General features: G+C 42.6%; 1 protein-coding gene across 4 annotated transcripts in view; it reads right to left on the bottom strand.

Annotated features, from left to right (window-relative positions):
- Nucleotides 1-24243, bottom strand: part of slc9a1a (solute carrier family 9 member A1a) — a 67716-nt gene that overhangs the window by 14134 nt on the left and 29339 nt on the right. For all 4 annotated transcript variants that reach the window (XM_086037154.1, XM_086037153.1, XM_086037152.1 and 1 more), the window contains 3 exons: nt 16157-17314; nt 3708-4180; nt 2602-2852 (listed from right to left, as the gene is read on the bottom strand). In XM_086037154.1, the coding sequence (XP_085893280.1) occupies nt 2602-2852; nt 3708-4180; nt 16157-16448 (1016 nt within the window). In that variant the 5' untranslated portion in view covers nt 16449-17314. Of the gene's footprint in view, nt 1-2601; nt 2853-3707; nt 4181-16156; nt 17315-24243 lie in introns of those variants that run through there.

A 24243-nucleotide genomic window follows, 5' to 3' on the forward strand; every position in this document is an offset into this window, starting at 1 on the left:
TTGTGAGAAGCAAGAAAACGGATCGCTGCAGCAAAGTGGAGACTGCGGAGTATAATACTTCAGAATTCAGACCGACAGCACAACCAAGCTAACATTACCTCGTGTGTTTATATTTTATCATTGCTCGCCATGTAGTTTCAAAAGTTAGGGTGATGCGGCGAGGACGAATCCATACTGAGGGGCAGCAATAAAATGGAGCACTGCAGCAAAGTGGAGATGTGGAGTAAGCGCAGAGGTTTAGGCAGAGCTAATCTAATTTTTCCTTTTTGTTGTTCTTCCCATTTCTCATGTAATATTATAATGACCCGGTGACAACGAACCTGCTCAACCAAAAATGTGATTGAGAGGAGAATGAGGGCAGCAAGAAAACAAGGGCAGAGTATAATATAGCAGCACAGCTAAACCAAGATTAGCATGTGCATTTATTTTAGCTGCGTGTCCTAAAATATTACAATGTCACGGATGTGACAAAACTCCAAATGTTCATTCCAAGGGAGTGACGGCCACAAGAAAACAAAGTGCTGCAGCAAAGTGGATACTGCGGAGTGTAATATTGCAGTGTCTGGAGCTAGGGCACGGTTCACCTAGCGTTACGCATGTGTGTTTATTTTTTGTCATCTCTAGCTGGGTATCCGAAAACGTTATAAGGTTGAGGCGATAAAATCTTCTTGACCAAAATAGTGAAATAGTAAAAGTATTAACAATGATTTTGGTGTATTCAACTGCAATTGATAAGGGAACTAAGCGAAAAAAAACTTGAAAATTGAAAAAAAATATATATATTAATCTATATTCCCCTTGCGGTCGTCTTCTTATTCATCTACAGGAGGGGAACACCCCCCCGCCGCTATAATAAATACATGTGTTGTCGCTCCAGCCACTAAAAGCTCTGGTTACCCATCTCGAGTTCCACAACGCGCTATTTCGCAAGATCGTTCCAGTCCGCTGCCCGCCACTTCTCTGTTTGAGTCTACCGTTGTGCCATGTCAAAAGCAGGGTGCCAAAAATAAAATACAATCCACCAAAGAGTCCTCTGACACGCCTCTGCAGCTGCTTGCCACCTTTAGAGCAAGGAAGCGGGGGATTTACATTGATAACTCGTCCCTTTTTAAAAGGATAAAAGCGCTGTAGCAAAATCCAGTTTCTGCAATGAGGAAGAGAAGATAAGAACGCCCTTGGAGCCGAGCATCAGGCGCCGGCCGTGACATCCCAGGGGGGGACTGTACATCATACCTACGCCTGTCTGCCTTCTCACTAAATCCTCCTGTCTTAGAAATATCCAGTGATGTTTCGTGTTCCTATTTGCTATGCTCTTATTTTGCTGTTTGGTTGTGTTGTTCAAACAGTTTATTTGTACATCCTCATGATTTGTGTGTTTCTTGAAAGGTGTGAGATGAATCAAAGTTATTGATTTTAAATCCTTGGGTAAATTTGACCCTGGAAAAAAAAGGTGTCAATAACACTTTGTGTATCATTGTCAGCACTCAATAATATAAATAAAAAACGTCATAAACTACAACTAAATACCACTGTACTCATTTTTTTAGCATGCATTTTGAAAATGAAATGTGAATCCTCACTGAACCACGAAGAGAAAAGCTGCACTAAATAGATTAAGTATAAGTAATAACAAGGGTTAGTAATTGAGTTAGCACTGAAATAAACGTCTATTATATTTATTTCCTGTTTCTGACACGACAAAGTGTCCAATATTTTACATTGGCCCGTGAGTCAAACCGACCCGTTTTAAACGTGTCATGCTCCTAATAGTACCGTAATCTCTTCTTTTTGTTGTTTTGTCATTTTATTCATACAAGTCCTCAAGAGTCTTGCCATTGGGCCAGCAGGTCAATTTGAACAGAAGGCGTCGTGTTAAGTTAGCAACCCCGCTCCATAAAAATACAAAAATAAAAATAAATTTTAAAAAACAAAGTCATGTCAAAACCTTTTTAATGTTCTTTTATGAAGTTAGGAAAAACTTTATTTTTCGCCTTTGTAATCTAATGTACATTCCTTTGAATGGGTGAATTATCGTAAAGGTAAGGAACGCAACTTCACTAAATGCTGATCAAAAAGGTGAGTAGGGGGGTTAATGTTTATTGGTTGCTTATTTTCCCTTGCGTTTATGACACTTCGGTATTATTAAATGGAACTTGCTCGTAGGTCAAATGGACCAAGGACCTTCTGTCCCTGAGAAATTAACTTAACAGGGGGTTTAAATATACAGCAGCAGCACTCACAAGAATGCTACGGACGCTCTATAAATCACATGCCAGTCGCTCCACAATTTACAACACACTCGGCTCTAATACGTCGAGCAGGAGCATGGAATTTTTTTTTCCTTTTTTGACTTTAGCCCCGTCGAGGGACTGACCAGGATCCATGTCCACATGGATACGGCGAGTGACGTCCCTGAAAAGCAGCTGGACTATTTCACAGACACAAGAGAGCACACTTGGGGCAGCGAGTATGTGCTGCAACTTACATCAAGTAACTCAAACATGTTCCAGAAGCGCACCAACGATGTGAACATAGTCTCTTATACAATATTAAAGGGAGTACGTGTTAAATGGACTTTATTTGAGCAGACGCCAAACTTACGCCATGATGCCGGACAGGTGGAACATCTCGGCCGACAGGTAGGCCATGTAGCTGTACACGAAGACAAAGAGAGGCTCGATGACGCGCGTGTGCGAGGTGAAGCGTGAGGTGAAGGCCGCCAGGATGCCGTAGATGGCGCCCACCAGGACCCCGCCCAACGCCACCACGAAGAAGGAGATGACGCCCAGCACGCCGTCTATCACCGTCACCGTGCCCACGCCCGAGTACTCCTCGAAAAGATGGTACAGCACCTGGAAGACAACAATGAAAAATAGAGTTGATTCTTCTTAAAGATTTTGGAAGTATTGTAATTTACTTCCCCATTTGTCACTGCACTAATTGAATAACAAAAAATGCCGTTTTCAAAGCTGCTTTTAAAATGCTCCAAAATACTCATTTTACATTATTCCTATAAGAAAATTCTTCATTTCAAGAAATCGGGAATCTATCGTATAACTGGAATGTATGAGATATACCCAAAAGATGAATTTCTGTTCCAACAGTGACCCATGAAGGTTAATAATAGAAATGATGTGAACCCGCTCCTATTTGCGACTCTCTATTCACAAATTAACCGATTAGCGTTTAGTTTTGTTTTTTCTGAGGAGACTTTCCCCAGCTATGGACTGAAAAACTCACCTATTTGCAGGCTTCTGCATATTTTTGCCACAAGAAGGCGCCAAAGGAACGTATCGAGGAAGCATATTGAAAAGATACTTTGCGAGTGTTCTGAGATCTTCGTATATCGGGGGGAGCTAAATTTAGCCTGGGTTGTAAGCGGAAGTTACAGCCTTGTGTGTGTTTTTGTTCTGCTAGGTAGCTATTAACAAGCTCAAGCTCATTAAGGTTTGGCAATGGCTATATTGACAGGATTCGAAGGTGACATCTATAAGCCATATCCATAATGTTATGAGTTAGAAATGATATTTAAGTATTTTGGGATCATAACTGAGTATATTTAGGGTTTATATTTTTGGGGGGGGGTAGTGCTGTTTGTGGAGGTTGGGGCTCAATGACGGACAGTTTTAACTATTCGCTGCAGGTTTTGGTCCCTTGCTCATTGTTTACTTTCATTCTCCTGTATGTTGAATGCTGAAATGACTCACCACAGTGACGGCGTCGTTGAGCAGCGACTCGCCAAACACCAGGATGTGCAGCAGCTCGTTAATGTGAATCTCCTCAAAGACGGCGAGCACAGCCACGGGGTCCACAGCGGAAATGATGGAGCCGAAGAGCAGGCAGGGCAGCAGCTCCAGCGAGTGCAGGTCGGACGGATTGTTGGGCTGGATCTGGCATACGGCGTAGAGCAGCCCGCCGATGAAAAAGGCGTTCCACAGGGTGCCCACCACGGCAAACATCAGGATGGTCCCCAGGTTCTCCATGAAGGGGCGGATGGGCAAAAAATAGCCGGCATCCAAGATGATGGGCGGAAGCAGGCAGAAGAAGAACAAGTTGGAGTCCAGCACCGGCGGCACCTTCTGGCCAGCCAGTTTGATCAGCCCGCCCACCAAAAGGCCCACCAGGATCAGAAGGCAGCTTTCGGGCACAATCCCAGGCAGTCGAGGGATGAGGTGAAAACCTGAGAAGATTGCAGGGAAAAAAGAGAGTGGTGTTTGGTAAATGGACACCTGGGTATGTCTAAAATGACTTTTGTGAGTCTGCTCATGATGGATAACTTCGATCAAATTGGCTTGGGGGATGAATTAAAAAAAAAAAATAAAAAAACATTTGTGTTTTTATGATGAGCTGTCAAACTTCGCCATGCTCTGCTCCATGCAATTGTGGAAACATTCATTTTTTGCAATAGCGCATCATCCATCTGTGTTACAATTAGTTCAAATTTGGTAGCTATGGGACAAAATCTCTTGGTCAAATGTATCTTTCAAGGACCTCTTCAAATTGTCAAATGACCTTAAAATGGCTGCTTTCACCCAAAATCGAAGACTTCCTTTCCTTGTTTTATGACATGGATCCTTGAAACTTTTTTTTTTTACGGGTCTACCAAATTATGTGCAGCTAAGAGGAACTAACAAATGTAATGTCCACATGTACACAGATAGTTGTAAAACATCACATTAGTTGCAAATGGATTGAAAGACTGTCAATCGCATGATTAAGTAACAGGCGGTGCTGTAACCGTCAAGACAATTTAGTAACTCGGAAAGGCGGCATTGTGCAAAAGGGGACTCAATAAGCATGGCAAACTGTAAAACTGAGTCACTCCACAATAACGCAACATCGACCAAAAGAAAAGAGAAAAAGAAAAAAAACCTCGAAAGTCACACAAAATACCTGAGATGTCAGCGGAACTCAGGAGGGTGTCAAAGGATTAAGATGTGTTCTTTGGCTTTTTATGACACATGTTCCCAAAAATGTATTGTACTCTTTCGCACATGACTAAAGGGGAGCCCACCTAAGACATTTAATTGTGCCTTACTATCAGTGCAAAGTCATTGCTTGCATTGCTTCACGCCGACTCAAAAGCTTCACAACACGCCGCGCTCGTCAAGCTGAACGTCGTCAAGAAGAGATGAAGCGTGTGACACATCCTGACATTATCACCTAGCGAAAATGCATTTCCAAAATGTTTCATCGACAAACCGGACAAAGCGGTGTTCCAACTAGATGACATAGGTTTCTAAAAGGAAGTGGAATAAGGTAAAAGGAAACATCTAAATGCAATATTTCCACCCATTTCAGACAAAACCAATTTTGACCGAGGTCCAAGTAATTAAAACAACCTTTTATCTGGTGGCTGTCAGGCTCATATTTCACACAGATGGCAGCGCCGACACCAGTGCTAATCCTTATATAATTAATGACATTTTAGGTTCCACACATTTTGGGGGGGAGGGGTAATTAACAGCGCATTTTAGCACCAACTTCAACTTCAAGAAAATAGTGGAGTTAATAACACGCCAATGAAACTGGAGCTTCTATTTGCATTGTTTTGATAGCTGGTCCCTCCCTCATCTTTAGCTAGCCGCAGCTTGTTTTACTTGATGGTTGAATTGTTTGCGCATGCAAGCAAGCTAGTGGTTTACGTAACATGGATTGAGCCCAATTCCTGCTAAGCTTGTCTTGCTACTTTATAGCCATGATTTTCCCCTGCCTGTGTTTTACCAATTTCCCCAATAGGTCATTTGTTCTAATTATCAAAAAACTAGGGGTGGGTGAGTACCGAGACCAGGGCACTCGCTAAGGGGGGGAAAAAAAAAAAAAAAAAAAAAATCTGACATTAAGTCCCCCTCTGCAGTAGTTGGCGTTACATTGCGGCAGATTAACACATCGGCAAATCATCATCGGAGTCAGAAAGAAGTCTTTTTTTGGTCATTGTGTTAAATGAAATTTTATGTTTCAAAAGTACTAGAAGTACAAAAAAAGAGCCTGTGACACCCTCCAAATGTTCATAATTGCCCACATGAATAAAATGCTTACAAATCAGCTTTTTTTTTCCTTCAAAATGATAAGTGCGCGTGCATATTTTTCCTCCTTGAACATACTTCTTTGATGCCAATTAATATTGACACGGGGCTTTGGCAGAATTTGGTGGCATATTGGGCCATCTCAGAAAGCGCAGTGAGGTGAATAGTGAACGTGAATATGTGGTCGATTACTATGATAAAACCACATCTAAAACTTGCTCTTTTGACAAAGCCTGATAGACTCGGTGATTGTTTACAGAGTGATACTTTCACATTTGTGGCGTTTCATACTCATTGCCCGCATTGAAAAAGAGGGCGCAATCCCATTCATCAGTGCTGGCAGCTTTGATTCCCTTTATATTGTAAAGTTGAGTTGCGGGGGATGAAAATAAATGTGTTTGATACAAACACCCACAATCCAGACACTATCACTCCTGCGCTTAAATTTACGCAATCACGCCACACAATGAGGGCAACAGGACAACTGCAAGAGGAGGAAGAAGGACTTCAAAGAGACACTGACGTCAGTCCCATAGTGAGAAGTCTTTTCCGAAGTTATATTTACTGTACAAGTGTAACACAGCGCCAACTGACATTAAGCGCAACTCGTCCGGACGCACAAACACACACTGACAGAAACATGAGCCAGGTAAGATTACATCCTCACATGAGGGCTCAACAAGCATGGCAGTGGCTCATCAATATTAATAAAAATGACAGAAAGCGTTGTAATATGCATGCCAGGTTGAAACCGTCTTTTGAATACCCTTCATTAACGTGTGTGTGATATGTGACTGCCTATTGTTATTAAATGAGATGGGAGATGCTCTCCGAATCGCTCTTGACTCGTGTCGCCAGGAGTTGCCGCAACCTGGAAGCAGGTCTTAGCGGACGTCGTTTTGTTTGAGTAGTCCGCTCCGTTTTGCCTCAATTTCTTCAAGACATTAGCCGTTTCTCAATATCAAGAAGGCAGAGTCGTGTGAGCTAGGCAAATGCGGTCTTCCGAAGAAGGTACTTCCTAAAAACGCTAATCTCTTTGCAATTTGAAGGGCCGTGTACTTGTGAACTTCCAACCGGCTCTGTCGTATCATCTGTAAAATGATTTATATAAAAAAAAATAATAATAATGTGAGTCGAGTAACGTCCTTGCCCATTTTGATAGCAGCAAAAAACGTATCCTGGGACAATTTCTCTGCCAAGTCTTCACAAGCCACCAACCGATGCATTCTTGGTTTAAGCTAGGCGGCAAGAACATCATCTGGGTATTCCGTGCGTTTTTGGTTTATGCGTACTTCCAATTGAAACAGGATTTGGGCCGCGAGTGACGACGTTTCACGGGAACACGAGGACGCAAGAACCACCATTTTCTCTAGAGCCGATGTTTTGTGATGGCCTTTACTATTATTTCTATGCACACTTGTAGCGACATACACTCTTGAATAACAATTCCAAGATTTTCCTTCCACTTCCACATACGTTCTCAGTGACTAAAGCCAAATGGCAAAACAGGCATTTTAAGATTGTGAGTGATCCATACCAAGATTGTTCAGGCCTTGGCTAGTGCCATTCTAGTTTTAGACAAGGAGTGCATAGCATCAAAGACCGCATCACCAGCGCACTTAGCAGTCCAGTGTGCTCAAGCAAGGCATGAGGAATGGTTTTATGGGAATACAAGACGTCCGAGGCCGGGGGAGGGAGCTGTATATATTCACATCACATAGACAACGCTATTACTGTTTGAGCGTGCGAGCCCAACAATTCAACGTCTGTGGGGGAAACGCACAACTGGAATTTCCGACATGGACATGTCAGCAGCCGAGGATTGTCTTTTCATAGAACTTACACAGCGAGCGCCGCCAACTCAGCAGAGCTACACTGAAAGACGGCCTTTGATAAGCGGAACCATATGTGTGTTTCCGATGAAATCTGATGAGCGGGATGGGAATTACACAACTGATCCCTGAAACTATCATAAGCATGACCGTCTATTCTAAAGGTGCTTCAACATTGACCTGTACTGGAGGGTAAAACAGCATTCAGCTACAAATAACTCAATGTCAGCATCTATCAGGAACTGGCTCGTTACAATAAAAAGGTCATTCATGGCAGCCACCAAATCCATTTTAGCACTCGGACCAGGTACCAAACTGCAAGGACCAGACAAACTCTATCCATCTGACAAGTAGTCTGCCTGCCGGCTCGGCGGCGACACAAGCAATTGAGCGTGGTGTGAACCACTTTCTCGCCACGTAAATCTTGAGGGACTATTATGATTACGAGCCAGGATTTCCTTTCAGAATAAACAGCACCATGCTGGTGGTAAAGAAATGGGCTTCTCGGGGTATGTCGGTTCTTTTGCGTCATGGGGAAAAAGTCCATCTCAACAAAAAACATAAATGCTATGAGTCGCAGCGGGCTGTCAAATGGGGCCCACAGGCTGGATTTCAAGCGCCGCTGCTAGTCCGTTGCCCGGACCCAATCCTCCTGCTTTCGGCAGGGCGTCCGCGTTGTCAAAGCCGAAAACAATAACGTAATTGGCGGCAAATTGAATTCCAGCTTTAACCGTCATCGAGGTGTGGTGAAGTTGATGCGTCGATTAAAGTTGAATCGTTAAACTCATTAAACGATTCGACCTCTCGACCCCAGAACAGGTGATATTTTGCAGGATATGAAAACTAATAAGTGGAATCATGAGAAAAGCTAAACAGTAAAGAATATTGCCAACAGTAAACACTTGAAAATATTTGCAAATTACAATCAGACATGTGCAGTAAATCAGAATTGGGAACCAGCAGTGTAATTATCACCCAGTCTTTATCTTAAAGCATTGGTCGAGAGCAACCGGCTTTTTTAGCATCTTCATTGACTGAGAGCTTTGCTAGTTTAGCCTGTTGCGTGTGAAACAAGGTGTTATCTAATCTATAAAGGGAAACAAAGGGCCTGCAAAAGTGCAAATCTGGCCTCGGGGGAAGTTGTGCTCTACATTTGTGAGCCAAGGGGGAAAAAAATAAAAAAAAAATAGAATGTTGTGACGACACAGCTAGTGAGTGACTTCACATTGTATGCACAAGTCAAAGCTACAAAAGACAAAGAATGTATTGATAAAAACTGAAACCTGCATGTTTCAATACAAATTGTTTATTATTCACGTCGAGGAAATGAGTGATAGGAAGGACCTTTATGACTTTAGTCCGTTAGGCAAATTGGCACAACAAAAGCTGCCAGGACAATGTAAAACATGCAAACAAACAAGTGGGCGTGGCCACACAACTCACATTTCATCTACTTTTAGAGACAATGTGGATATAGTGGAAAAAAAATTATTTTCTGATGGCTCCTTGCACAATCAGTGACTAACATTCTTTTTATCCAATCACACTACCAATCAATTTTCACATGATGTTTTTGTGATGGCCATTAGGCACGTATGCACGTTCTGTTGTTGCTGACTTTGAAATTCTTCCGGTGTGATCTTGGAAGACGACGACAAGGAGGCTCGCGGTGCCTGATGGGACGGTGTTCCTCTGAGTGACATTAAGCATAATGAACTGGTGCCAAGTTATTTTGGCAAGGCCGAAGTCAAAGCCGTGACTCATGCTGCAAAAAATAGGCCTCAATTGAGTGGGATTGAAAGCTCAATACAACGAGCGAAATAAAGATGGTCGCTAGACGGCATCCGTCTTTGGAAGTCATTTTGTGAATGTGACAGCAATTGCCCTCAATAAACAAGCAGTAGTAGTTTGAGTCATGCATCTCTAAACGTAATGACGCACATCCACAACCTTTGCCAAAACATTTGTTCCACGTGCAAAACCTAATGATATCAATACAAGGGCTACAAAGCGTAAACTGCCGAGGCGTCAGCATCAACAAGACTTGGACCTACCTTCAAATCAGATGGGGAAAAAAATATCTCTGCATGCACTTTCTTTGGCTTTTTTGACGGACGTATTTAACAGAGGGATCAGCCTCAACAGGCGTTTTTACGAGACTAAAGAATAATGGACACTAGACTCCAGCATCAATGTATGCATTGTCACCTGTTATCAAAACGTATGTTTTTACATTTTACTATGTTGATACTTGTTTTTAAACGTGACTTTCGGATCATATCGCCCAGCCCTAGAAGGGAGACTGTCACGCGCCAAGACCACTTAAAGTGCGTGAGTGTCTGTCACTGGCCCAATGGGGTCGTCTTCAGACTCCGAAAATGCCGATGACAAGCTGTCGGTAAGTACTGGTCGGTGGTCACCCCACTGGATGAAGACATTTATTAACAATACTGCTTCCAGCGGTAGCGCTATCGGGGCTGGAATTGAGAATTAAACATTAATAACCCATTTGAATTCATGGCTGCCTGACTTGAACAAGACTGTGCAAGCTCACAGGACCCCAAAAAAAAAAAAAACAACCTCTGGGAACTTTCGTAAATCCCTCTAGGGATCCAGGTCGGTGGAATAGAAGAAGCTGGGGGCTGACAGTTGACACATTGTTACATCTCTCCTACATTACTCCATCGTTGGCCTTCAATTGACATGGGTGAAAGGGCCCAACGCATACGGGAGATTAGACATGTGGAAAGGGTGTGGTGGGGGGCTTGCAATGCACAACAATACAAGTAAAAGAATGGTCCCAAGTGTCTCTTGGCAGGAGAGAGCATAGATGCTCACATTCCCCAACTTCCCTCGTCATTCCTGGTTGCTTTTTGTTAATAGCCGCAAATGTGTAGTTGGCCCTGGCCCCCTCCTGGGGAGCCTTCAAGCAGCGACGTTATTACAACCAACTCAAGAGTAACAGCTCATTCAGCACTGCACTGCATAGAAGGTCAGGAACTGTGTCTGGTTGCCAGGTGACTAATTGCACACTACTTGCATCTGAATTCGACTTGTAAGCTCAACAGACAAAGATTCTTTGGTGGCGCGAACAATGAACACATTTCCTGGACTTGCCGAGAGTAGCTCTGAACATGACATGGCCATGTTTCAAATAACAGCTCTGAACATGACGGACCACGTGTCAAAGAATACCCCTGAACATGACCGACCGTGCGTCTAAGAGTAGCACTAAATGTCAAAGAGAGGCTCTGAATGCAAACGACCAAAGAGTGTGTCAAAATGTAGCTCTGAACACGATCAACCATGTGTCAAAGCGTAGCTGTGCACACAGTGCTGACTGTGTCAAAAAGTAGCTCTGTACATGACTGACTCCATGTCAGAGTAGTTCTAAGCATGTCTAACTGTGTCTCAAAGAAAGGCGACTCGTACTCGGGAGCGACGTATAGTCCGGAAAACACGGTAGCTCTGAACATGATTGATTGTTTCCAATAGTAGCTCTGAAAATGACTGACCTGATCCCTGATACAAGATTAAAAACACTTGCAATAAAAAAAATGCAGCTACGGGCTTTTGATGAGAGCACTCAATGTTTTAGGACCATTCTAAACATAAATAGAACAATTGAATCTCACTTCCAGATAACATTGTTTCATGATTGACAACAGATAACAGAATAAACAGCTTCCCCCGAAAAGAAACCAATCTACAGTATATTTTATGACATCTTTAAGGTGCCCTCGATGCAGAGGAAATTAGCCGTTTCTGTAGACACAATGAGCGAGCCGACAAACTTATAGATACAATGTTTTTTATCTCAAATCTAAGTAGCACATCTCAGTCGACTCGGGCGTTGCTAAAGGTGAGGTTTCAAATGATTAACCTGTAATCTTCCCAATATACGTTAAAGAGATAAGGCTGCTACAACATACAGTAGATTCTTGATGGTCATTTAACTTTGGACTCAACCACAACAGTCGTAATCATTTAACGACAGTTTCTGAGTCAACATGCTCTCACACCAACCATTGTTAGTCTTTGAGCTATGTTTATGTCTCAAAGGGGGCGGGGAATTTTGGGGGCCTGAGCATGCGGTGCAAAGGCCCTCTTGGAATTGCTTCATTTCCTTGTCGTTATTGTTTGCTCAATGTAATCACCATTTTAAAGGCTTTTACATCCACCGTAGAGAAATGTTTACAATTCAGCCTGGGACGAGTGTTCCACGTAGCAACATGACATTTTGTAGATGTTTAACCAGCCCCCAAAAATGTCAATAACCCATGCCAGAAATCTGCCACTTGAGTTTGAAGCGGCCATTTTGTCCATTTCCAGGACTCCAAGGAACTTGTCCTAGAGATTTTGTATCATTGCTACCAAATGTTAACAATGTACACTGGACAGATGGGTGAATTATAAATAATTTTGCTTCCGCCATTGATTGTGGGCAGATGGTGGCAGAAAAGTTTGATGGCATGCCATAAAACTACTGGCACAGGTGTGCGAGGACCTGTTCATCAGTGCTAGTTTGGCATTATTCTTCCATTCATTTTCAAACACGTTCCTTCGTACCGCCGCAGTTCAAGCATACTCAAACGTAAAAGAACAAAGGGTGTCATTTTTGTCTGGAGTTGGCCAAACATGTACTAGTTACAAAATATTAAACTCCTTTTTGGAATGCAAGAGGATCAACGATGACATCACGGCGGAGAAGCAATAATGTCGCAATGATGAGCATGATACGCCTTTGCCTCAAATCGTCCATGTGTCCAATCCGATTTTGCCATTGGTTTGTTTTGGTTTAGTGTTGTCCCTGTTGTACAGCCCCTAGGGGGTATATTTGACTCGTCACAAGGGATTTTGTATATGACATCTGTATCGTACTGACCGGCAGTTCATTTCTGTTTTAAGCATTTCAGGCTATACAACAGTATCCCGGCATTTAAAATGCAATTTCTAACAAAGATTATAGTATAAAACAGCCAAGACTCCAAAGAATCATAATATTGAAATAAATTACACTCTGAAGTTTCTGGGTAGTAATTTTACATTTTAAAAGAAGCACGAGAAGGCGCAACGGGTGTTTTTCACATGCTATCAATGAATGTTACCTCTAATCTGGTGGATGTTTGATGTCACAAAAAGAAATCCTACTCGGATTATTATATGGCCAGGCAATAAGACGTTACTCATTACATTGCGGCGTTAATTTACATCCTAAAACAGAGAAGGAGGTCATTTAGATAATGCACTGGTGGCAATTACTTTTGATTACAGCTAAAGAGACTGGCGCAAAACTGAAAAACAAGCACTTTGGTGATTTATTCTCAGAAGTTCTTTTGGGGGATTTTACATACGTACAACAGTCATTCGTTGGGACTGCAGCAAGTGGAGTTGAGGTGACCTAAAGGGATTGTGATCTGCTCATGCGCTCAGACGGGTTGCCGAGGAGATAAATAGACTGCGGATGGCACATTCAAGCCGTGTAAGATATGAGGGGTCCATCAGGCGCCGACACGGGGACCAGGCCGAGCAGTGAAGCAGCCACATTCAATTACCCGCATCCCATTTTCCAGCCTTCCCGGGTTAATTGGAGGCTTGCGGCCACCAGTCAGTCAGTCTACGGTCACTCGGCTGTCTCTTCCTGCGTCCACCGTCTTGTCTTCAAATATTTGCCTCCATTTTAGTCAGTGTTATCCAAGAATGACTATGTTATTTGAGTTTGATTTGAATCAAAAACAGGTCACCTGTATTGGAGTCAGTGCAGTGGGCCTCCAGATGGGAGAGACTGAAAAATCTTATTGCATTTGGTATTTGTGAAAATTGCAATGCACGCTACCACCAATTGCACGGGAGTGGGACAGCATCAGTCTTTAGATACTAATGTGTTGTTTGATCAGGTGTTTTGATTTCTCCTCAAAACGGCCTGGTACCTATCCCCCATGAAAAGCGGGGGTGCACTGTATTCTATTCCATACCTGTCAAGATGATTGGCGATAAGTCAGATAAAAGGACGTCAAACTTTTTCAGAAACTAATTCAGAATTAGGAATGAAATGGTTTACATGAATGCATGTACAGTATCAGAAACCGTGATAACATCTAAAACATTTTGTATCGTTAATAGCGTCTAGGAAAGTAAACAGCTCTTCGCGCGGGGTGCCATATTATCAGCAATGGCAATGGCAGCTAACAGCATTTAGAGAGGTGTTATATGATCGATCGAAATTAATCACGGTGTCTCGGTTAGCGCGCATTTAATAAGACTAATAACTTAAGGCTTTTTTAAAATGTTTTGTAAAACACATATACACACACAAATAAATGAATAAAATCAACAAATAATAAGACTACAATTGTCTTAATTTAACCTATTCAAATAATCATGGCCCGGCTGTGAATCCACCCAAACATTAGGGATTTTTTTTTTTTTTTTTTGTTAAAGCAAGCACATTGGTATTTTTTATTGATATTGTGACCGTAAATTGCAATTATGCTACTGGGCTTACGATTTAAGGCTCTTGAGTGCATTAAAATTCATTCTGATTGTCACTGTTGACAATTTCTATTGTGTATAAGGTGCATAGGGTTACTAATGTCATATAATAATAGGTGCAGTTATCTGTAGTTGTTTTTTGTTTACATTTCTTCAGCAACACCAATAACTGTGATGACTTTGGTCACAATAATTGCTATAGAATTTTTCAGACCATTCCAGCTTTATTTAGGATAATGATCGAAAGGCCAGGCTTATTTTACTTTGTAGCAAATCCTATTGCTCGAGAGGTGACACTATTATTGTTATTGCTGCTGTGATGATTAGGCCAACTACTGCTGCCCGTCATCCACGGCCCCACCGGGACTGCTTAGTCATCGCGGTGGTGAGCCGTAAAATAAAAACCCGCAGGAGTCCTCTGCTTGTCACCAGCAATCATCAATATTGATTTTAACCCCTTGCGTGAACAACTGAACTGAGCAAATTCAATTAACCTTAACAGCGTGGCCTTTTGGCTCTAACAACCTGCCAAGTCCAACCTTAGGCATCAGCAAACAAAGAACTGCGACAAGCTTATCTGCATAACGTTGCCATTCAGCTAAAATGTGTTTTACCTGGGTGGATTATCAGCATTGCGCTGCTTCTGGATAAGCCATTCTTCTCTCTTTCTGACGTGATTGTGATGCAAACCGCAAACTCGAACTCATGGTCCTCAACATGCGGGCGACGGACTCAGACCGTCAACGCTTATAATAGACATCCATACAATTTCTATAGCGCTTGTCCTTCATAAACCTTTGTCGATAGACACGAACTACACCAGGGCACACATTGGAAGCAGTAGTCCTCAATTAACCTAACATGCGAGGTTTTGAAATGCTAAAGGAAGATGGAGTACCTGGTGAAACCGCACGCAAAGATGGAAAAGAGCTTCAAACTGACATTCGAGCCACACACATTAGAACTGTGTAGCAGAAATGCGAAACACTCGTCCACCGCGCTGCACTTCTCACAATGCAAGACTTGTGTTACCCGTAAACATGTGCTCATGAGAAAATCATACAGAGAAAGTGGTGTTAAACTGTCGTACAAGTTCAGATTTATGTCTATACGAGTTCTATACGAGCACATATACACAAAGGAGCACTCACTCGCACCTATGGACAATTACGAGTTTTAAATTAACATGCATGTTCCTTGGAATGTGGAACGAAGAGTACAAGGAGAACAACCTCAAAGGAGGGCCGGAGCTGAGATTCATACCCAAAAGCTCAGAACTGTGGGGCAGACGTGAAAACCACTAGTTCAACATGCTCCCTCGCAATTTTGGCATGCGCATTGCGCAACTTTGCTAAATCTTTTCTCGGAAGTTGTAACTCCTCCCACATGAAAGCCAATCAAATGGTTCACCCAGAGTTGGTTTGTGTGAGCTGGCAAGTGGTGAATGAGCCCAAAAATTAACGCTGAGCTTTAAAAAGAAAAAAAGCATGTTTAAAAGGCGCGTTCAAGCCGTTATACGAGTTCAGGTGGTTACGAAAAGTGTGAATTTTGAAAATGTAGAGGTGTGGACCTTTACCACACAATAATAACAGCAGCTGAGGCTATTCTACAAGCTTAATCAGTCAGGTCAAGAAGTCACCGTATGATACTTTGCAGTTTGCACACTGCTGCAACTCAATGAATAATTCATGGGCACATCATCTCTGTGTAAAGGCAACATTTTTGATGCAGCTCCTGCATTGCATCTCATTCTAACTGTGTACCTTCCTGACCCAAACATGAGTTACAAACAATAAAAGAACTCACCTAATTTCATCAGGGAAGCCAGCAGGACCCATAAGGAGATCTCGAAGGGGGTCTGGATGTGTTTGTACTCGAAGCTGAGAACCGGGAAGGGCTTTTTGGTGAAGTTGTGCTTCCCCTCCGCCACGGCGTGGACGTCTGCCTCGTCTCGGTGGCCCACGTCCGGAGAGCTGGCGGCTCCGAGGTGCAGCACGGAGCCCTGCAGGAGCACCAGAAGCACCAGCACGAGGAGCCCACGCTCCGGCAAGCTGCTACCGAAGCCGCCCGGGTGACGAAAGCCTCTCCTGGGGGACATTTTTTTAGGGCAGGTAGTGGAGGTGTTGAAGCTCGTTTGAAGTTCAAAGAAGTTGGACAGTTTGTTGGCTCGAACTCCGCCACATGAACCGACCGGGTCAACAATTTAGAAGGCTTCGGAACCAGGGGTAGGTTTATTCGGTTAGCTAGCCGGTGTGGAGCGTCTTGGCTAGCCAGGTGAGCAGACAAGGGCCGTGGAAGGGAGGAAGCAGGAAACGTCACAATAATTGAAGGAGACTCATAATACAATACACGGACGTAATGTAAAAAAAATCGGAGCTAGTCACCCTTTTCCGGGCTTTAGTACAAGTTTGTCAGCGTGACTTAGCAACGAGCGCGGATGTCCTCTCCGGGGAAAGGTGTCATTGTTGATGCTGGAGACAAGCGACACGCAGCGGCATCCCCCTCCACGCCTCTCCGTCCCCTTCCCGACAAAGTCGCTCGCAAGGCGGCGGCGTCGTCGTCGTGGCTCGAATTCTGACCTTGACGTTGAGTCGGCACACAACCTCGCCGCATTTTGTCTCGTCGCCAAGTAAACGCCAACTTTTTCCGATGGCTTTGCTAGTCAATGTCCGCGTGTTTGCGGCAATTTCGCCGCCTCCCTCCCTCGCCGTGGAGGAGGAGGAGGAGGACCTTGGCGGGGGTCAGTTCAGGGAAGGGACAGCCGCGATGGTGACCGCCACGGAGGGGCGGTGTCTGTCGCTTCATTCACGGCTCGTCCAGCCAGGTCTACTCTCTTCGCGCGGTTGTGCTGTGCCTCGTTCAACCTTCAGCCTTTTCGCGGAGGTTTGGTGGATGCGAGGGAAGAGGGAGGAGAGCAGCCGTGAAACAGCGACGCCGACCGGCATGGAGGTTTCAGCCGTCGGCCTATGGGAGAAACACCACCTCATGACTCTCATGGGTTTGCTTTGATCATCTGAGCGCATCAAACACTTTCATTTCCTCTTTCAAGCACGTTTGAAGGAGATATATTAGCATTTTTTACTGTTTAAAACAGTTGTTAAACTGTGACATCCGTTTGTCAAAATATCCCAAGATTCAAGAATTGCATTACACTTTCAACATGCTATTTCTTGTCTAGTTGAAATTAGCTTGTTTTGAGGGAGGAGGCCTGTCTTGCGCAAGTGCGCAACTGCATCAACTAGACCTTAGACCTAAAGCTACAATGCCACTGAGGGCCGAACATTTCTGACTTTGGCCAACGTAGAAAAATGCTGTTCACGCCAGGGTTAGTTCAAGGTCGCAAATGTTCACCAAACGGGCAACAGACGTTCGCCTGTACTTTTCTTGTCGCAAGGGAATTTCGAACATGTTTAAAATTTCCTTACGACAAGAAAATTCCCTAAAACTGTTTAATGTGTTGCGAACATTTGCGACACGAACTAATTTTCCTCTCTTTTTAAAAAAATGTTTTTAATCCGTGAATTTGTGAATCCACAGGTGCCGAACCACAAGTATGCAGGCTGCTGTATGTGGCTCTTTTATTCTAAAGTGCAGATGTGTAACTAGTACTAGCAATCAAAAGCTACGACTTGTGTGTTCGATGTTGCCAACTTAGCAACATTGTTGCTACAAATGAATTTTCTGACCACTCTTGCTTCTATTTTTTCTCCACCGTACTAACAACCATGATCCCCATGTTACCAACATTCTTATTTCCTGCACGGTGGATGGAATAGGGGGTTTGCACTCATAACGATATGAGAGTCCCAGCCACTGTAGGAATTAACCTTATTAAAAGAATACATACATTAAAATGGAACTAAATTGAGGTTAGCATTTAATAATGTTTGTACGAAAAAAAACAGTTGAATACAAATCTACGTAGATTCATTCATTATCCATTTGGTCTATATAAGGAAGGGCTTAGTGGAATAATTGACATCATTTTTGTGTAAAAGTGAATTTTCTCCCTCTTAAATAATACATTTAATATGCGCGTCCCAGAAAGTAATTAAGATACTGCCACCCAAAAGGCTTCTCTAAAGTTCTCTAAGGATTACTAAAGTATGCAATCATATCTTGTGCAGAGACACTTTCCTGTAATTAATATGCTGGTCATAAAGTATTTCAATTTAACCTTAGATACGATTAAAAAAAAAAATCGATTTCAATTTTGCATCATTTAACCTTGGCCGAAGCAGATTTTTTTTCCGCACTCTGTGATTCAAATAATTTCAAATCACCCAAATGACCTAAACGCCAACATCAGTATTCACGAAGGCCGCTTCGGGAATGTGGGTGCATATGTTTAAAGAATGAATTCATATCAGGCCAGACAAGACCACAGCACTCACTCGAGGCTGCAGAAATGTATATTTGCTTTTTTTTTCAGCATACTTTTGACTGCTTGTTTAGGCTTTTAGGAGTGGCCTCTCAAGACCGCGACTTGACTTATGACTAAACGTGACTCAGCACTCTATATCAAAGGCGGTTTGTCAGTTGTTTTCACCGTGCGTACATTTCAGATGGCGTCCAGTCAACTTTGGAGGCGGCGGTCATTTTTCTTTGCCTCTCCTTATTGTGTTATAGTTTTCATAGCCCTGCGTTGTGCTTTGTAGTGTCATTAGTGTTAAAGATTGGCTCTTTATCCGTCACCACCAAAGTGAATTATACATCAAAGTAGCTTCACGGACAGGAAATAGCACAATTACAAAGGCAAAAGCGGAAGTGTGTGATGATAGCCATAAAACAGGAAATGGATTACATAAACAAATTTAATTTACCAAGTACTTGCTTTTGCAGCATGTAGGCAAAGGCATATTGACTAACAGGAACATGGCCAAAGAAGTGTGAATGGTTTTACTTTTTTTTTTTTTTTTTAACTATAGTGAGGATGACCAGTCAGAAAATAGATGGATGGATGGATAGTTCTATATCCAAGGCTGGATTTTTAAAACTGGTTATGTTACTGGCAAACAAATCATGCAAGTGACTGTGGCAAGCCGAAAGACGCAACAACATAGATTGTATATTTCATACAGTTTTAGACAGTGGTAACTTCTCTTTTTGTGTTTACTCTGATTGTTAAGAATGTTAAAAAAACATTTTTAATCAAGAAGATGCTAACAGAACTAGCACATAGCCGAACAGCTTGGAAGAGGAATTGGAGTTACATACATACACACATTAAGTTTACTGAACAGATGCTAATTTAAGTAGCATGTAGCCAAACGCAAAATGGCTAAATAGCATTACAATTACCAGAGAAGTGTAAGCAGTGAGTTTTGTCAATTTATGCAATGATTGACTTCTCTTTATACTTATGTGGCAGTTGAGAATGCTTACGTTACTTTAAAAGTGTGATGATATCCACAGAACAGGAAATACTTACACACACACACACATTTTGCCAAGCAGATGCTAACGAAAATAGCATGTAGCCAAATGCTTAATGGGTGGCAACTAGTACAAAAATGACCAAAAAGGTGAGTAATTTGACTTTAGTTCAGCCTTATACAGTATTTTAATACAGCAATTAAGTTTGTGTGACAGTAGAAATTGTTACAGTAAAAGTGAGATGATAACCCTCCAACAGGAAATGTATCATATCCACACATTTTATCAATCAGATGCAAATGTTGTAAATAGCATGTAAAATGAAAATGACAAAAAATAAATCAAAAAATATCCAGACTCTGTGAATAAGTTTGATTTTATTTTAGTATTATCAGTACGTTAACCAGTAGGTTAGGAATGAAGTGCCGCATTACGTCACTACAAACAAATCAAAATAGTCACAGAGTTAAATGAACACCTCTGATGACAGTATTGTAGTAGGTTGTTACTGTCTGCTCTTGTATTGTCCTTGCAACAATTACCACTCTGCAATGCAAAATGATGCCATTAGCGACATTGTGAGGGTGACCTATCGGATCCTGTGCCGTATTCCTGTAATTATGAAAATAAGCAACTTCATCTAAGACGGGGGTATCCAAACTGTTTTCCGCTGAGGGCCTAATGTAGAAAAATGGAAGGAAGATGGAGGGGAGTTGGTCAGGTCACCTAGCTAAAACCAATCCAATGTACAGTACTGTAGAGGCCAACATGGGTAAGCACTGAAACATACACTACACGCCAAAAGTTAGGGAAGACCTTTAGCACACTGGCCTTCATCAGAGCTACGATATTTGTGACAGCCGAGGGGATGCTGCAGAGTTGAGAGACAGAGAACAAGACTCATGCTGATACAACATGTCAGAAGCAAATCCTCAAATAGTCACCTCAGCCGTCAAAAACACGTCGCTCATGTCTGCTGACAGCCATGCGATCAGGGATGATGTACATGTCCCTAGACTGGGATGGTGTCGTGTCTCCATTTGTTTTTAGATCCCAAATTCAAGATGGGTCACCGTCGTAAATCCGACAGCAGAGTTCCTAATCCTGTAGGCAGGATCTAAAGAAAAGTCTTGTGTTGCGTTTGTTGTTGACAGTGGAGAGTCGGTGGACTTTTGAGTTTGTGCTACGTGTGATGCTATAAGTAGCCTCAGTGACATGTTATTTTCTACAGCACTCAGCCGGTTCGGGATTTGTAACAGAGCCACCACCATCATTGTCATTGTTTATGTGATCTCGCAATCATGCTCTTCATTGTTGTAATCAGTGTACAAGTACTAGCCAGTAGACCCGGATCGAAATGTTGGGTTGAGGTCATGTGACAAATTGTGTCAGAAATAGGGTTGGAATAGGTTTGGATTTGTCATTATAGCTAATTTTTATGTCATTTTTACATTTTTAATTGTTTTTTGGTGTCATGGTGGTCAGTGTCAGGACAATGACCATGTGCAGTATCGTAGTCTTCACTAACTTTTGACACGATGGCACTGGAATGAGTGAGGTGAGTTTTATTAATTGTTGCAGAGTGTTCAGGTTTGGGATAGAAAATTGAAAAGCTGAGAGACCAAAAGTAGTGCAGACTTTGAAAAGTGTGCGGGTGGTGGTATGCATGATGAACAGAGAGCAAAAATAGGATGGGGTCTTGCCAAAGTGTTTTGTAGGTAAACAGCGACCAGGGAATTCCTTCACAGATGTTGTCGGAAGCGGGATGATTAGTGGGAAGATCTGGAAGTTCTTCCAGAAGTACACGTCTGGGCACAAACCTTTGGACACGCCGAGTCACTAAGGTATTACAGTGCTTTTCTATGCATTTATCCTAATTTCAACAGGTAGGTGCACACACGTCTTTGCTTCATTCATCCTTCCTTGTGGTCTTATCGTGACTCGAAAGAGACTTGCACCATTGAGAAAAATGATGAAATTCCAGCGTTGATGGGAAACGGGGTAGTTTTGCGTCAGTCAAGAAGAAATTAAGGAAGTTCACCGATGATGTCGACACCCATCCGTCTCCCCACTGTTTAGCATGAAAATTGATTATGTTAAAAGCACCACTCCATTCATGGCTTTTCTCATCAACAGTTCATCTGCTGCCGTCTGCCTGAAGGAAAAATAAATACAGACGTAAATGTGATTGGCTCGTATTTGTCTTCTAATAAAACAGCGCCCCCCAGAGTCACTTTTGTGTAACTGTTTGGAATTGTGAACTATTGCATGTGCACGTATTTACCAGCAGGTGGAGCTGTCATACTAGAAATAACAAGCAGCCAGTCACTATACTGCTTGAAAGAAGTTATCCACAAAAATAACACTATTGTTCAACCTATTTATAAATGAAATAATGATCCTTTTGGAGCTACATTTTGCATTTTTGTGACAAAATTACAACAACTCAACAACTACATGGTACGGTAGTTGGACAATCCTGTTGTCAATCTTGTTGGATATAATGGGCTTTTTTCCCCAACAAGTTGTTAGTTGAGGAGTGAAGAGAGAGTGCCAATTATATTAAAGTTTTTTTGTCACAAAAAGTTTTGCGACAGAGTGAAAAAACAGCAGCTGGCGGCAGTGAAACTGCACTCGGACGCCTGAAACTTGACCCTAAAAAAAAATGCCTGTGTTATATAAGAGGTCGTGGCACAAGCATCTTAATGATGAAAATGCATTTCAGGTGGGAGCCACAAGGCCTTTGCTGCAGTTGTTTCCTTTGCCCGGACAGTGTTTTAATCATAACAATAAGAATTTTAAAATAGATCCTTCTGTACACCAGACTTTAGGCTTGGCTCTAAGGTGCTTCATCTCTTTGTGTTCCATGTGGGAGACCATAAATCTTACTTCATTGACATGAAAGGTGCGCTCACTCAGCACTTCTTGTAGGTCACATCTGGCACGACCCAAAAAAAGAGATGAAGGCAAGGGGAAAGCCACTTTGAACATCAAAGCAGGCCATGAAAAGTGCTCGGAGGTACGACGACACTGGATGCACACTTGACATTTGATTCAGGGCCGATTGAGAACCCGAGGCTAGCTGTGCTATGCGTTTACGCGACAGCGACCAAATAAAAAACGACATTTCACAAACTGACTTCAGCTACAAAACAATTCCTGTATACACAGACCCGCAAAATCATAATATGCATGCCAGGCCACTAGTTGGCGATGTTAGTGGTGGCCAAATGTTGCCAACATTTTCCAATACATTTTTTAGCATGTCAAAACGTTAGGCTGTAAGAACCACAAGCAACAGTTTTTATGTTTTCAGGCTAAGAAGTATCAGTGTAGGAAAACTGTCGTCCGCCCTTTTTTGTTTTGGTTGGAAGGTTTTGTCTGCACTAAAACTGAACCATTTCGCCATTTACTTTGAATGATATTTCACCGAAGGCCAATGTGTAGGTTTTTTTTTTGGCCTGTTCACAGGACTGAGCTGCAATGTTCTATTTTCTTCCCTACTTGGTGTTTTACCAGTGATCTTGTGCAAGAGTTATGACTAACGTACGAGGCTGAGACGAACAGCGTTGGCCAAGGCCGCATGAGATATGAGCTGCTGTGTAAGGACAAGTCGGGCAGGCCGGGGGACCAGAAGTTATGGACATAAAGCTGACAAAATGGAGCACATCAATTCTCCGTCTGTTATGCGCTGAAATGGAGTTTGACTCGGCATGTTACGCCACTCAAAGGGCTGGCGGAGACTCGGTGTCACGACGCAACCTTTGCTCTCGCAATCTTCCGACGAGAGCACAAATCCGCGTGTCAAGCCTGTAGGATGATTTATGTTCTTGTTTGGCAATTAGGAGGGTAAATGTTAAGACGAGGGATGCGCACAAATCGGTGGTGACTCGAAGTGAGTTGTAAATTGGCCGTACAAAAAAAATCAATGGCGAATCTGAATTTTCTGATTCAAATGGGAACACACACACACTTTACACAGTGTTGTTATTCTAACTAAAGATATAGTAAGCGCCCACCAGAATGTGACCCAACTTGCACTCAATTTGCCTTGGTCTCAAGACTTCAAAGTCTTGGTATTGACTTGGTCTCAAACTTCCTTGGTCTTGACTCCTCAAGGCCCTCGTCTTGATTTGGTCCTGCCTTGGTCTTCGACTTCACTCAGTATTGAGCCCACAAAGTCTTGGACAAGCACTCAAAATGCTTTAGTTTTTGTCTTGACATGTTTTTCACCCATCAAACTGTTGACCCTGACTTGGCCTCAACCTGCTTTTGTTATAATCATGCCCTCAACCTGGTCTCAACCAGTTCTGGCCTTGGTCATTTCCACCCCTCGTCTAGATCTTGACTTGGACTCAAACTGCCTCGGTCTTTGTTGTGAGTTGACCCTTCAAAGTCTTGACTCAATCTTGACCTATTTTGGTCTTAGTCTTGACACAGGTACAACTCCTCAGTCTTGGTTTTGACTTGGTCTCAACCTGCTTTGGTTATAATCTTGGCCTCAACTTGGTCTCAAC

The sequence above is a fragment of the Filicampus tigris genome, chromosome 8, assembly GCF_054856515.1.
Source record: "Filicampus tigris isolate MCC_2025a chromosome 8, RoL_Ftig_1.0, whole genome shotgun sequence".
Taxonomy (NCBI): Eukaryota; Metazoa; Chordata; class Actinopteri; order Syngnathiformes; family Syngnathidae; genus Filicampus; species Filicampus tigris.